Here is a 14647-nt window from a genome sequence, read left to right as displayed (position 1 = left end):
AGTGCTCAAGAAAAGTGATGGGTAGTCAGACGTATAGCTGGAAGTTAGTTTTGGAATAATACAGATTTAGGAATGGAAAATTCCTATTACTTCAACCAGAATATCTCTTTGCAAGTGCATGGTTGATCCCTACTGTGTGCTTCTAGTGTCATCTCGTTTAAAAACTTACGTTTCCTAGAGCAGGTATGGAATAGCCAGCCTTATTGATGTGCCTGTGTCTTGACCTGAAATGATCACTAATATGAATAAGTGTAGGTTGGGCAGAAGAAGCCACAGACTGAATGAACAAACTGCCAACAAAGGTCCAGTCATTGTCAGTTGTAGTGATATGTTTTGGGTTGTGGATACCTGCCCAGTAGGAATGGGCTCAAGACCATCATAGTAAATTATTTCACATAGGCCTCCAAATAGCTGAAAACTGTCAAATGACTATTACTACTGACTTGCTATGGATTAAACTATTGATATAAAGGTGTGAAAATCTTTGTCCAATTATAAATTGTTAAACTGTTCAGTCAATTGCATACAATGGTTTTCCAAATAGGAAAATAAAATCGGAAGCATTTGCTACTGTCCCTACTTTTAGTAACTTGCTAACTTAGAGTAGCAGTTACATAATTCAGGAGAACTTATGCAAAGCCTTCCAGCAGATATGGGAACAATACAACTAGTCTGTGAAATCCAGAGAAACACAAAAGTGACACAAATGTATTATTTAAACAAGGTAAACTTTAATTCCTAAATCCTAGCGGAAATCTGAGAATAGCAAATTGATTGCAGTTTGTGGTCTCTTCTATTGCAGCTAGTGAGAGAGTGTAAAGAGGTCCTGAAAGGTGGCTTGCTAATGAAGCAATATTATCAGTTTATGTTACATGAGGTGTTAGATGACTTACAGAAGATTGACTACAACATAGATTCTTTTGAAGAGGATCTGCATAAAATGTTAATGGTAAGTAGCAAAAGAGAGAATATTTTTCATGTCCTGATAAATGGGTTATCCTATATGTTAGTATAAATTTATTATACATTTGCCTGATTCTAGGCTTTGGGATCATTTCTGATTGTGCTTCCTTACCCAAGAACTGTCTAGGCTGCTTATATACCCTTTTTTTTTTTTTTAAAATGGCCATTGTTCTTATAAACCTTATCAAAGGAATTAATTAAAGTATATTAGAGACAATGTTGATATTTTTGTTGCGTAGCTTGCGTAATTCCTGTCGACTTCATAACATCCGTTTTGCACGCTGTCTCCACTGTGCTGTGCAGCTGGGAAATGCATACATGTTGACGCAGCGCTACACTTTTTTTGGAGGTGGTTTTGTTAGATTGACTTCTGGATCGATTGAGCATGTCTTCACTGCTGCTCAGTCGAACCGTAAAAATCCATCCCGCCATCAGTGTAGACATAGCCCTTGATTCCCAAGTCTCAGCATTCATCTGCTTTCAGGAAATAACTATGAAACCCTCTGGCAAAGTATCTCATCTCCCTGCAGTGGCAGAGGTCTGCAATCTCATCTCCCTGCAATGGCAATTCCCTACAGTGAATATGAAGGTTCCAACCCTGCTGCAGGTTGATATTATATCACATGATGGAATTTCTGTTTACTTTTTTAAACCCTGGAAGTTACACACACAAGGACTTTAATGAGGTGGCACAGTAAAGCACGCAAAAATTAGGAAATGCCGGAATTAAGATTGCCTGCGTAGCCTTAATTTGCCCATTTGGGCATATGCATTGTGATAGTTTTTTGATCAAGTTTTTTCTCCAAGACCCTAACCTCCATCAGTGCATAGGATGCTCTGCTTTGGAAATTAATTAGGGTTGGGTAGAGAAGGAGGCACTTGTATGTAGGACTTGGTTGTCATTTGTTGCAGAAGTTGGAATGTGTGTATGGGGACAGGTAGGTCTTAGCCCACCCAAAGCTAGAGGCCCACCCGCTCAATTGAGGGGGAGGATCCATTGGACACGGTCAGCAACTGAATACTGGGGACAACAAATGAAAAAATAGGGACAGGAGTGAGGTCAAAGGTTAAAAATCAGGGATCCAGAGTGGTACACTGAGCAGAGAACCCTCAACAGTGTCCACTGCTCCTTAGGAGTCTGTGGACGTTGCCCAGAGGTACTCTGCCTGAGGCATGATAGGTAAGGAACCGGAAATAGGCCCCTACGTTTGCAGAGCATCGCTCCCCCCCCATCCAGCTTCCCTCTTCTGGTATGATGGATCTCCATCTTGGCTTGAAATGTGTGTAGTGAAGGAGGCAGGGGATTGCAGGAAGAAGAATAATCTTGTGGTTAAGGCAATGTTATACTGCCTTGAAGAACTGGTTTCTATCCCTGCCTCTGCTGCAGAGGTCCTATGTAATCCTAGGCAAGTCACTTAAACAAAATTTTTCATAGTCACTGAATGTGAGTCCTTATTTTTTTGAGTGCCTGAGACTGTAGGGTGTCATTTGCAAAGGTGCTGAGTACTCTCAGTTGCAACTGAAGTCAATGGCATTTGGTCTTTGAACATAGAAAGTGGTATTTAATAGTCAATTCTCTGAAAATCAGGCATAGGTGTCTTAAATTGGACACCCAAAATTAGGGGACACCCTAGACCTTTATCTCTGTCCCTCAGTTCCCCATGTGTATAATCAGGATAATACCCCCCTTTACCTCATAGGGTTGTTGTGAAGATAAAACTCATTAATGTTTGTGAAGGACTCAGCTACTATAGTCATGAGCATTGTAGAAAAGCCTAGCGGGAAATTAGTCATTCTTTCTTAAGAGCATGGTTTGAACAGTGCGCAGTACTCAAGTCATGAGGCGACATATTAGACAATGAGACCAAAACAAAATATTGTTTAGCTGCTCATGTATTGAGGCAGGGGTTCTATGGAAAAATACAGTGCATGATCATGTAGTTATGCTGTGCCATGTATATGAACAAAGGGGCCAAATTAAGGTTTCACAGGCAACCTGGAGGCAGGTATTGAACCCCTGCACAGTATTAACCACTTCACAGTCATCATGCAGCTATACTGCAGCCAGCTATGCATGCGTTTTGGCTGAATGTCTTTCTAGTATATCAAATCCCCACTGCCTTCACTTCGTTCTCAGATATCCACTTGTAGTACCTCAGAGAGACATGGTGGAGCAGTGTTCCACATAGTATAGAATCCTCTACTTAGTCTTTCCACAGTTGTGAATTTGTGTACAATAAAAGTCTCACTGGTCCAATTGTATTTCATGTCTTCTTTATGATGGGGGGAAAAAGGGAAGGGGATACACAAATATTTTATTCTTTGAGCATTTATCCACGAGTCCTGCTGTAGTTGTACATGCCCCAGGCATGTGAGCCTGGAATCTTTTAGGTAGCACTGCTTGTTGGGGCTCTGCATGCACCCTGCACACTCGTGTCCCTAGTTTGGGGCAGCCACAGCTGCCACTTAATTCTGTCTCACTGCCCATGGTAGCAAGGTGGAGCCCACAGTGTGGTCCTGCTTCCCCATAACTTGTAGATCATTTAAAGTTTATAGTTAAATAGTTTAGTAGTAGTGTAGCTTTTGATATATTTTATTTAAGCCTGTTAGCTTTAGAAAAATAAACAAAAAAGACTTATTTCTTTGAGTGTTGCTTCGGTACTGAGACATAAGTGCGATGGTTGAAAGCAGGTCTCTGGGCTTTAAAATCTGCCTTGCCTGTGAGATAGCTATGCCTGCCAATGGTGTGCACACACTATGTTTAGGGGAGTCTCATATCCCTAACATGCATGCCATTTGTCATTCTTTTTCTAAGCACACACACACAGGCCTGTTGATGCCCATTTAAAGTCATTTTTGATGGAAAGGACAATGGATAGTGTCTCTAACCCTGTGGTCCATCAGAAGCAGTCTATCCCTGCTTCAAAACCACTTTTATCTACTATTCCATCTAAAAGAGATACCACTCTGGGGACTGAGATCTTCTGGCTCTAAGAGAGCTCATGCTTCAATGAGCACTCTGAGCCTTTTTGTCTTGGGTCAATCAGTGGCTCCTGCTGCTCAATGCAAGAATGAGCACAGATTTCCAGATGGGGCTCCGCAATGGTCACCATACCCAGTATTGATGGAGAAGAAAGCTAAAAGTCGTCTTGATGATTTGTGTAAACTGGCTCTTTTGAAACCACAGCAGTACCAGGAGTCCTCAATAGACTGGAAGATCATGCTCTTTGGCTGTGGTATCACGGCCCCCATCTTCAGGACAGGCATCACTTCTATATACCACAGGTTCATTGGTACTGCCTCCTGACTAGACTTCTACTGGAACACCAAACTTGGTAACACTAATCACGGTATTGTTGACATATGTGACATACCACCTCCTTCATCAGCTAAGTCTGTTTTGACATCCTTTGTGAGCCTTACTATCACTCTGAAACTGGAGTCCCCTTTGCTACATTTGTGGCTTCTTTGTTAAGAGTATCCAAGACTCTGTCTGTACCAGAGCTTAGGGTACAAAAGATTAAAATCTTTTTGCATCCAACCTCTGTGGTAATGGTGCCTACCTCTCGTACTGTTAAATCTAAGTTTCTTCCTATTTCTCTGGTTCAGGGATCAGATCCTCCTTTAGAGGAATTCTATTTGTCTACATCATCATCATGAGGCGGCAGAAGACCACCTCCCAGGAGATCCCTCTTCCACGTAGATTGATTGCTAAGTAGCCTTGGAAGGAGCCCCTCTTGTCACAGGTCCCATGCTCCAGAGAGATCTCATGTTCCTTGGTTCCACCTTTCTGATACAATATGCCCTTTCCATGTGGGGTAAGTAAATATGGTCATCTCCCCGTAAAGAATCTTCTAGGAATGCTCAGTCATCTCTTCAGGAGTGCCTTCACAGTGATTAGCAAGAACCTCATAGTGAGGAGGAAGACTTCGTGGACTAAAATGAGGCCCAACCTATTCCATTGGCTATCATCCTTATCACCTGGCGAACCTGTGACTCCATCTAGTACATCCACAATAGGCAATTTCAGAACCTTCTTAAAAGAATGGTGAACATAGAAATTTTTCTAATGGTCATCCTGGAGGGATCTCATAAATTATTTGATATTTTGTAACCACTATCCCAAGGTTGTTTAGTCTAGCCTATAAATGAGAGCATTCTTGAGCCTGCCAAGGACCAGTGGCAAATGCCAGTATCTAGCTCAGCCATGTCTAAAAGGGCAGTTTGCAGGTACCAAGTTTCCCTGAGGGGGTTGAAGTACTTTTTTACCCAATGCTGATGAAAAAGGCTATACAATTATATAGAAAGATTACTAGCTAGTAAATTATCCTGAGGGTTCACTAACTAGTTCCCTTAGTTTCCAAAAGTCTGCCCTTTTGAAATAAAAGATGTTAGTTACAAACTTGTTTTTGATTCTCCTTCCATTTTTAATTTTAACTAAACAACTTGTGATCACTCTATCCAATGTTATTTTCTACAATTAGCTTGTCTGTAATGTCCTTGCTACTTACCAAAATCAAATGTAAAACATCACCTCTTGTTGGTTCCAGTCATGATAGCTGTTCCATCATGTTTCTGTTACTTCTATAATATCCGATTTCCTATACTGAACCGGCAGTTCTAGCTCCTCCATTTTGTTGCTCAGGCTCCTCACATTAGTGTACCAACATAAGTTGTTTCTCTCTGACCTCACCCAATTTCTAGATGTATTAGGTATAGTCCTTTGGCCTTTTAAAAAGGCCTGAGTCATGTGTTTCCACCAGTTAGAGCCATTGCTCCTGTTTTTAATGGACCATCCCTTTGAACCTGACGATGTTCACTATATCTTCTCTCTGTTAAAATGGCTTTTTGGTAGTTATCATCTTGACTTGCTGGGTGAATAAAATTCAGACTTTGATGATAAGCCCTCCATACACAATTTTTCATAAAGACAGGGTTACTCTCGGGCTGCATTAAAATTTTTTTACCAGAAGTGGTTCTGGATTTTCATATAAATCAATTTACAAACTAAATGGTATTATTTTCCTAAATCTCATGGCATGCCTGCAGAACTCCACACACTAGATGTTCTTTGTGTTCTGTCCTTTCACCATGCCAAACAAAACCATTTCATAGATCATCCAGACTGTGGCTTTTGCTAATAAATCAAAGGACAAGCTGTTTTCTTTCAGAGACTCTTTAAATGAGTTACAGACTGCATTAAAGTTTCCTGCTCATTAAACTACTTCTTCCCTCTCAAGTTAGGGCACATTCTCTACTAAGGGCTCAGCAAACATTTGTAGCTTGCTTTAGGAGAGTCCCTGTTTCTGAGATTTGTAGTGCGGCTACTAGGAGTTCAGTTCATAGGTTTACCAATCACTGTGCAGTTGTGGCAACTTCTAGATCAGATGCCCAGTTTGAAAGAGCTCTCCTTCAGTCATAAGTAACCTTAACATGTTGTCATGAGTATTTTTAGTAAAATTCATGGACAAGAATTTTTGTTTATTGCCTGCCACCTGTCCATGACTTTTTATTAAAAATAACGGGGGAGGGGAGCACTTGCGGGGACTAACAGTCCAAGCCCCGCTGGCCACTGCTCCAGCCCCAGGGGCTGACTGCTGGCCACTGTTCCAGCCACAGAAGCAGAAGTCGCAGAGGCCTGTTAAAATCACGGAATCAGTGACCTCTGTGACAAAATCGTATCCTTAGTCATAATTTAGATGGGAATCCTATCACTTATCTCCTTGAGAAAGGACTTCTAGTCACTTGCCTACAGTGGGATCTGTGAACAAATGCTCCAAGAATAAAGTGAGGCTTCTTACCTTAAGTAACTGAAGGTCTTCAAGATGCTTTTGTCCACACAGTTCCCAAAACCCATGTTCCTTCTCTACTGATATGGAGTTTCTGGATTTCTTTATTAGTAAACGAATTGAGTAGTGGTTGTGGCTACTCTGCTCTTTATTCCCTCCCTGGATGGGGCATGAGGAAGTGCAGTGGATGTTCCTTGCTAAAAGATTGTTGACTTACATGGGTCAGCTGCGCACACCTATAGTGGACTGTATGTAGAAGAAAGCATCTCTAAAAACACCATCATTGTTAAGCTACCTTTAAGTCGGCACTAAGTCTTCCCTCCACTCAATGTGCCATGGTGTGTCATGGAATTCACTGTTGTCAGTAGTGGATGACACAGTCAGCTCAGCTGCCAAGCTAATTGTTCGCATATGGGAAAGGGATTGGATAGCAATATATAGGTAGTGGAGCTCCTCACATTTGGGCAGAGATCTGCAGTCTCCACTGTCTTTCTTTGCAAGTGATTCTCAAAATAATCATTTGGTGTCATTCGTCTTTCAGTGCCTCCACTTGCACTTTGTCCAGAGAAGCCTTCAGCACATTTTCTGTGGCAGCAAACAGAATATTGCAGATAGTTCCCTCCATCCGCATGGTATTATGTGGACTCTTTAGTGGGTGTGAAAATTAGGCACCTTAGTTACAGGTTTTATAACAAGTACAATCTAAATTACTTTTTTTCCATTTGCAGGTTTATTTTGATTATATGCGAAGCTGGATCCAAATGCTACAGCAGTTACCTCAAGCATCTCATAGTTTAAAAAATCTCTTAGAGGAAGAATGGAATTTCACCAAAGAAATAACTCCTTATATTCGAGGAGGTGAAGCTCAAGCTGGAAAACTGTTCTGGTAGAACTTCTTAAATCACTCTTCTTGTCCTGTCAATTTATTTCAGATATTTAGACCAGTTAGAGTCACATTGGACTTAGTTCTAAGGACCCAATTGTTTAAAGTAATTTCTGTTAGCCTGGAGCATAATGTTACACAAACAATTTTCTCTGTGCATTCTCGTCAGTTCCAAGATTTATTTTAATTGCAGAATCAGGATCCAAAAATAAAAGAATACATATACTCTATAAATAGGACTTTAGAAGCTACTTAATTCAATGCCTCAGTGAATTCCAGTCCATGCCGTTTTAAGTGGCCATCTTGTTTTTAACTAAATTTATCCAAGTTAACATTGACTAATATATTTTTGGATCGTAGAAGTTAGATAAGATGTGGTGAATTGAACTTACCTGACCCCTGGAATTGACCTCCTATAAAGGACTTCCAAATTTCAAACTTTATCAGTTGAACTCAGTTCAACAGAAACATGGTTACACTTTATATACCTTTTTATTATTGGACAAATGAAGCTTCAATTCATGACCATTTTTAAAATACCAAATTGCAGAGCAGTACTGTTGCCCCTTTTTGACCTTAGTGTCTAGTCAAAGTTCAGTGCCCAGAGGATATTCTAGTTGGGAGCAAAAAGTGATATTGTAGTTGCGTATTTTTATGCAGTCTTGTTTATATACAAGCCATATATAGTGTTTACACTAACTACTACTACAGCAGTGTAGCTGCTGCACTGAAGCACTTGTAGTGTAGATATATCCTGAGTCTCTCTGTTTCTTGTTGTCGTGTCGTGTCCGTCGTCCCGTGTCGTCGTCGTCGTTCCCCCCCCCAGGAGAGTTTTTCCAACCTACAGACACCCACATGGCCAGAAAAATACCCAGTGGAACCCTCTGTCCATGTGGTGCTAGTTTCTGGCAGAGTCCATTATGCCTTGTTTTAGGTGTGGCTCCTTAACCTCCCTTATAGCAGGTTTAAATGATGTGGATCCATCATCCATTACAAGGGGGTTTTAACTCAACCCATAACAAAGTTTATGTTATAACAGTACACTACCTGCTAAATTTTGGATTCCAGTGTGTGGGACAATCAGAAAGCAAATGCTAATAACCTATGTGACCTTTAATGGACACGCTAACGTCTCTAAGGGTAAAGGACAAATAGATCAGAAATCACCTCAACAAACAATGAATTTCAGCAGCTACAATTGCCCCATTAAAACTGCAGAATATTTGCTCAGTTTAATAAGAAATACCTGTTTCCTGAGTTTTCTCCAATTAAAATAGCTGTTCACATTGTCCACATCCCATGTAAGTGGCTTAAACTGCATATAGCAGTCAAATGTTTACTCATTACTGGGAAAGTTTCAGACCGGCTAAACTTCCAGAAAAGTATCACAGTTATGTAGCTTCCATTCAACTTGATTGAAGGAGTCCAAGCAAATTCATCATGTCTAATTCTTTCAGAGTGTGACTTCTGCCATATTTACAAACTTTCCAATTCTCTTACTACTATAACATCATATATCCCAGAGACATCAATTCTGTGAGGAGCCTATCAGTCTGGAATCTGGGTGTCTGCCAGATCAGGCCCTGATTGCATTACAGGGCTTTCAGCCTTTCTTGAGAGAAAGGAGAGAGCACACAAATTGCTGCAATGGGGCAGTATGGCTCTCTCTCTTATGTGGAATGCAACAAAGAGGAAATACAAGGAGTGTTAGTGCATGAGAGAATATGACATTTTTTCCCCGTTTTCTTTTTGTTTCAGTGATATTGCAGGAATGCTGCTGAAATCTACAGGAATATTTCTAGACTCTGGTCTGCAAAACAGCTGTGATGAATTTTGGGCCAGTGCTGATGACAGTACTGCATCAGATGAAATCAGGTACTCCAGCCTTTGTATTTGGTCTCTCTTACTCTGATGCTCCTTTAGTCCTGTGAAGGACAAGCTGCAATGTTTAAACTTGTTGAAGTACATGAAAATGAACTGCCCAAACCATCTCAGTGATTTTCAGTCTGTAATTCATCTTTGTTTTGTGTATATGAAGCCTAGTGTAACCTTGGTTATAGCATGAGAAGCATTTTATATAATGTTCTCTCAATGTTGTTTTTACATTCTTATGACAAATGTGTCTGAGCATTGTAAGTTCATTTCAGTTTGCTGCTTGTGCACATTTATCTTGTATTTTTCCAGACCCTTCATAATACTGTGTAATTAAAATGATTTAACTTCATTCTAATCAACATTACAGGAGGTCTGTTATAGAGACCAGTCGGGCCCTGAAAGAGCTCTTTCATGAAGCTAGAGAGAGGGCCTCCAAAGCTCTTGGCTTTGCTAAGATGCTAAGGAAGGTAAAGTAACAATGGTGTTAGATCAAACTTACTAATATTCATTTTTATATCTATGCTTAAAAAAACTTCAATTCAGTAAAGAGTTTCTTTTTATATCTGTCATTAGGATCTTGAAATAGCAGCAGAATTCACATTGTCGGCCCCTGTGCGAGAGTTCCTGGATGTCCTGAGGACAAAACAGTATGTGAAGGTAAAATCCATTTAGAGAAATGACACTAATATGGTTAATGCTAAACAAGATGTCTAAAAAGAAGCTATATGTGACTGAAGTGCATCTATTTCTTACTAAATTTGTAGTATCAACTTCTTAGAATTGAGCTGTGGCAATTGAGTTAATTTCTTCTATTTTGAAAGTGCAGCTTTTCTAAAACCACCAGCATTTGTGTGAGCTACAGCAACTTTCAAATAATCTACAAGACTGGGCCGAATCTCCCATCTGTATTCCTGGTATATTTTGTGTCTGGAGGAGGAATGCTACAGTGGTAAGGGTACTAGCGTAGGTCTCGGGAGACCTAGGTTCAATTGACTACTCCGCCACCGACTTCCTGTGTGACTTTGGGCAAGTCACTTAGTCTCTCTGAGCCTCAGTTGCCCATCTGTAAAATGTGATTAATAGCACTTCCTTACCTCACAAGGGTTATAAGAATAATTACATTAAAGGTTGTGAGGCACTCAAATACTATGGTAATAGAATTTCCTACTGTGTCCTTTAGTCTTTGGTGTGTAAAATGTACAATGTAAAATTCCTTTTTGGCAATAGTCTGTTAACCTACTTGTGAACATAAGTCCAGTTAATGTTAATCAGAGTTGTACTTACGTTTCGAGTAGAGAATAGAATCCTTAATTTGAAATGTTTTTTTTATTGCATCTATTCTATAATTAGATCTAAAAATATTTTAACCTTCTTTTAAGGATTAACTTATTTTTTCCAAAATGAATTTTGGGATTTAACATTTTGGCCTTCTAAAAATGCATTTAACTTTTAATGTTGGCAGCCTAATCAGATCAGATGCTAATGACTTTCTCACCAATTTTCTTTTTTATTTACAAAGTTATCAATAACAACCTTGTAGTTGAAGATTTTTTCCAGCCTCTAAACAAACTGGTTTAAATTGTAATATTAAGAAACATAATTTTAAAAATGTCGAGTGCAGTATTTGAATTTAGCCTTGACACAGAGGTCATATTTAGACTAAGGAATTGGATTTAGGAGATTGAGAGTTCCTTAAATAACTTTCGCAGCTTCCCCTCCTCCCAACTGAGAGGCATTGACACATGGAGGATCCTTCATGCACTGTTTTCTTCTGTGCCAGGAAACTTGTGTAAACAGTTGCTGAAAATGATTTGTGTGAATGCAAATGTGGTGGAGGGTGTGGCTTAAGCTTTGAAACTGAAGAACTAGTAAAGTTATCTAACCTTGATAATCTTGAATTTTTGTTAATGTTTTGTTATGCTCCAGCCAGTGCAGCTTGTTTGTAAAAGCTGTTTATAGAAACAATGAGAGTTCTGTAGCACTTTAAAGACTAAAAAAATTAATTTCAGTAGGCATAAGCTTTTGTGAGCCTTAGCTCACTTCTTCAACTGCATCTGAAGAAGTGAGCTGAGGCTCACGAAAGCTTATGCCTACTGAAATTAAATTTGTTAGTTTTTAAAGTGCTACAGAACTCTTGTTGTTTTTGCTGTATACAGACTAACACGGCTACCTGTCTGGAACTCGTTTATAGAAACAGTTTCCTTGCACAGAGAAACTAATATAGATGGGCCCTAACGGGCTCTGAATAGAGTTTTGTCTTTTCAGTAACTAGAAGAATGCTGGCTGAGATGTTAGGCCTAGGGGTTAGTAGAAGGAATTAAGGCAAGCAAAAATAAAGGAAGGATTTTCAGACCTCATTTATGAGGTCCCAAAGCCCCTGAAGGGATCATGATAAAGAGAGGGAAAAGAAAATGGACAGATTCTGGTGTTGTGACGGGAAGAATATGTGACTGTGTAAATGGCTGAGAGTTGTAACTTTAAAAATGTGTTATGCATGATGGCTAATTTTCATTGCTTTCTGTGATTAAGCAGTTATGAAACTGTGGCCAGGAAGGGAGGCAGCAGTCTCATTTTGTGAATAGTGTAGTCAGAATTCTTATCTGTGAAGATCCCTTTTACAATGAACAAGAGGAGAGAGAATTCAGTTTCACTGGGAACTTGAATAGCATCATCCTTGGAGATTTTGTGCTTTCTTCTATGAATTGTCTTAATATGTGAGATCCATTATATGTAACTTTTGACAACTCTAATTCATAACTTAGTAAAAAGTTGTGGCACCATTTTTTAGAATAAGAAACTTATTTATCATATGTAATATTCCTCAAATACTTTACTTAAAATGGAAATCTGTCCTTCGACTCTATCACAATAATGCAAAACAAATTACCCTCTGTAAATTTGAGTGTCAGCAATAACTAGAGAGACAAGACATGGTTTTGATCAGTCCTTTTATGCCGAGACAGTATGTATTTGTTTCTGTTATGGGCTGTCAAGGAACATTATATGAATAGTTCCAGAATTTGAGTGAACTTTTCCTCCTGAGTGTGTGTGTGTGTGTGTGTGTGTGTATATAAAATTTTAAAATGTTTTGCTGTTTAAGCAGAAGGGAACTAATTTTTAATGTCATGGCAGCATGGACTTGTTTCTTTATTACTTAAAATGATTTTAACATTGGGAAGGGACATCTTTTTAAATGAAACGTAAAATAATCATTTGAAGATGTGTGTGAGAACAGCTTTTTATTGTAAATTGCTATGGCATCACCATACTTAGTGTTGTTTTGATTTTTAGCACTTTAATTATAATCATCTGTTCTGATGATTTAATATAATTAAATATATATAATTTGCATAATATAATTAAAAGTGGGTATATTGCTGAAGTAGCTGCATTCCTAGAAACATTATCATTTTAGTGATATTTCTATACTTAAAATGGGGAATATGTCTAGAGCTGAAATGACCATTTTAAGTGGACCCTACTGTGTGTACTACATATTGAGAAGCTGAGTGATGGTATGCAGTTTTGTCATTTTATTTTTTTTGCAGGTGCAAATCCCTGGACTTGAAAACTTACAAGTGTTTGTTCCAGATAATCTTGCGGGGGAGAAATCTGTGATTTTACAGCTGCTAAATGCAGCTGCAGGAAAGGATTGTTCTAAAGATTCAGAGGAAGTTGCATATGAGGCCTACTTACTTATGACCAAGCACAGTGATAAAGATCATGAATTAGATGACAGCTGGAGCACATGGGAAGGACAGCCACTCAAAATAGTGCCTCAGGTGGAAACTGTGGATACCTTAAGTAGTATGCAGGTAAGTGGTTTCCATTTTATGTAGCCTACATTTTCTTGGAAGTGAAATGCTTTCAGAATAATGACCATAGATGTTAAATGAGACATTCTGCCTTCTGTAGCTAAGGTGTATTGGAAATATAATAGTAACCAAGGACAATAGCTTAAAATGTTCTTGCCCAGATATTTTGTTGCTAAACATGTGTTATTGCAGGAATTGAACATACTGTTTTTGAAAGCAACGTTCTTATTTACAAAAAAATTCCTTCCCTATAAAATCAAAAAAATTAATAAATTATCCATAATAAAGCTGCTCAGTAACAACTGTATAGTTTGGTTGATAGTATTTTGTTTTAGCAAAAAGCCATCATAACTTATGAACTGATAGGCTATTGGTGTTTGCTTTGGGTGCACTGAGTCATGAGGCCAATTGCTTCTGATGTTGGGCAAATTACTTAATCTAAAATATTAATTTTAAAAAATGAATGCTTCAAATTAGACTTCAGTGGGAGCTACTGGATGCTCAGCACTTTTGAAATTCAGGCCACTTATTTAGGTGTCTAACTTTAGTCACATGTTTTTGAAAACTTTGGCTTTAATCTTTGTGCCTTAGTTCCCCATCTGTAGAAACTGAACTAATACTTTGCTATCTTACTGGATTAATGTGCAATGAAATTAATTCATGTTTGTGAGGTGCACAGATATTAAAGTGATAGGAACCTTGTGAGTACCTAGATATAGGAATTCCTGAACTCCACTGGAAGAAATCTTCCCAGTCATTCTCTGAGTCAGCTGGGGGTCCCCTCCACCATTCCCTGTACACCACTGTATCCAGCCAGGACTCCCCTGTTGCCCATGACTCCTACCACCAGAACCAAGTAAGATTTTTCCTCCCCGTGTTCTCTACAATTCCCCCACATCCCTACCTTGATTCAGGTCCCTTATTCCCTGGCTCTTTTACCTCCTAAACCAACTTTGGCTTGCCTTCAGGCTTCCTGGGTTGCCCCACTAATTAAGTCTTAGAATTCCTCTTCCATGTACATAACTGTTTGTAATGTATTGCTTCTTTTTTGTTAATATTACAGACTGCCTAGTGATAAATATACATTATTGATAGCTGATCTAGTCTCTGATGAGGTCCTTGTTAATATCTTTTACAGATATTCTAAAACAACAGGCTTTTTAAAAGATAGTATTTATTTCTTTCAGAAAATTACAAGACACAGAATTTGGTTTGGAAATTTTGTCCACTGTCTAATGTACATGTGAAAAGCATTATTGATTTTTTGAAAGACTGTTTAAAAAGTAAGGAAGTAAAAAAAAATTTAAGTAATATATGAAGAC

At 38.9% G+C, this 14647-nt stretch overlaps 1 protein-coding gene across 5 annotated transcripts in view; it reads left to right on the top strand.

Moving 5' to 3' along the window:
• MAP3K4 (mitogen-activated protein kinase kinase kinase 4) overlaps positions 1-14647 on the top strand; it is a 112433-nt gene that overhangs the window by 53234 nt on the left and 44552 nt on the right. For all 5 annotated transcript variants that reach the window (XM_067560824.1, XM_067560821.1, XM_067560823.1 and 2 more), the window contains exons 5-10: positions 803-949; positions 7481-7638; positions 9394-9510; positions 9878-9977; positions 10084-10167; positions 13059-13325. In XM_067560824.1, coding sequence (XP_067416925.1) covers positions 803-949; positions 7481-7638; positions 9394-9510; positions 9878-9977; positions 10084-10167; positions 13059-13325 — 873 coding nt within the window. The remainder of the gene's footprint in view (positions 1-802; positions 950-7480; positions 7639-9393; positions 9511-9877; positions 9978-10083; positions 10168-13058; positions 13326-14647) is intronic.

Source organism: Emydura macquarii, unplaced genomic scaffold, assembly GCF_026122565.2.
Source record: "Emydura macquarii macquarii isolate MOO-44397 ecotype Brisbane River unplaced genomic scaffold, CSIRO-AGI_Emac_v2 contig_2308, whole genome shotgun sequence".
NCBI classification, from domain to species: Eukaryota; Metazoa; Chordata; order Testudines; family Chelidae; genus Emydura; species Emydura macquarii.
Note: the sequence above shows the minus strand (reverse complement) of the source record. Positions and strands in the feature narration are given on the sequence as shown.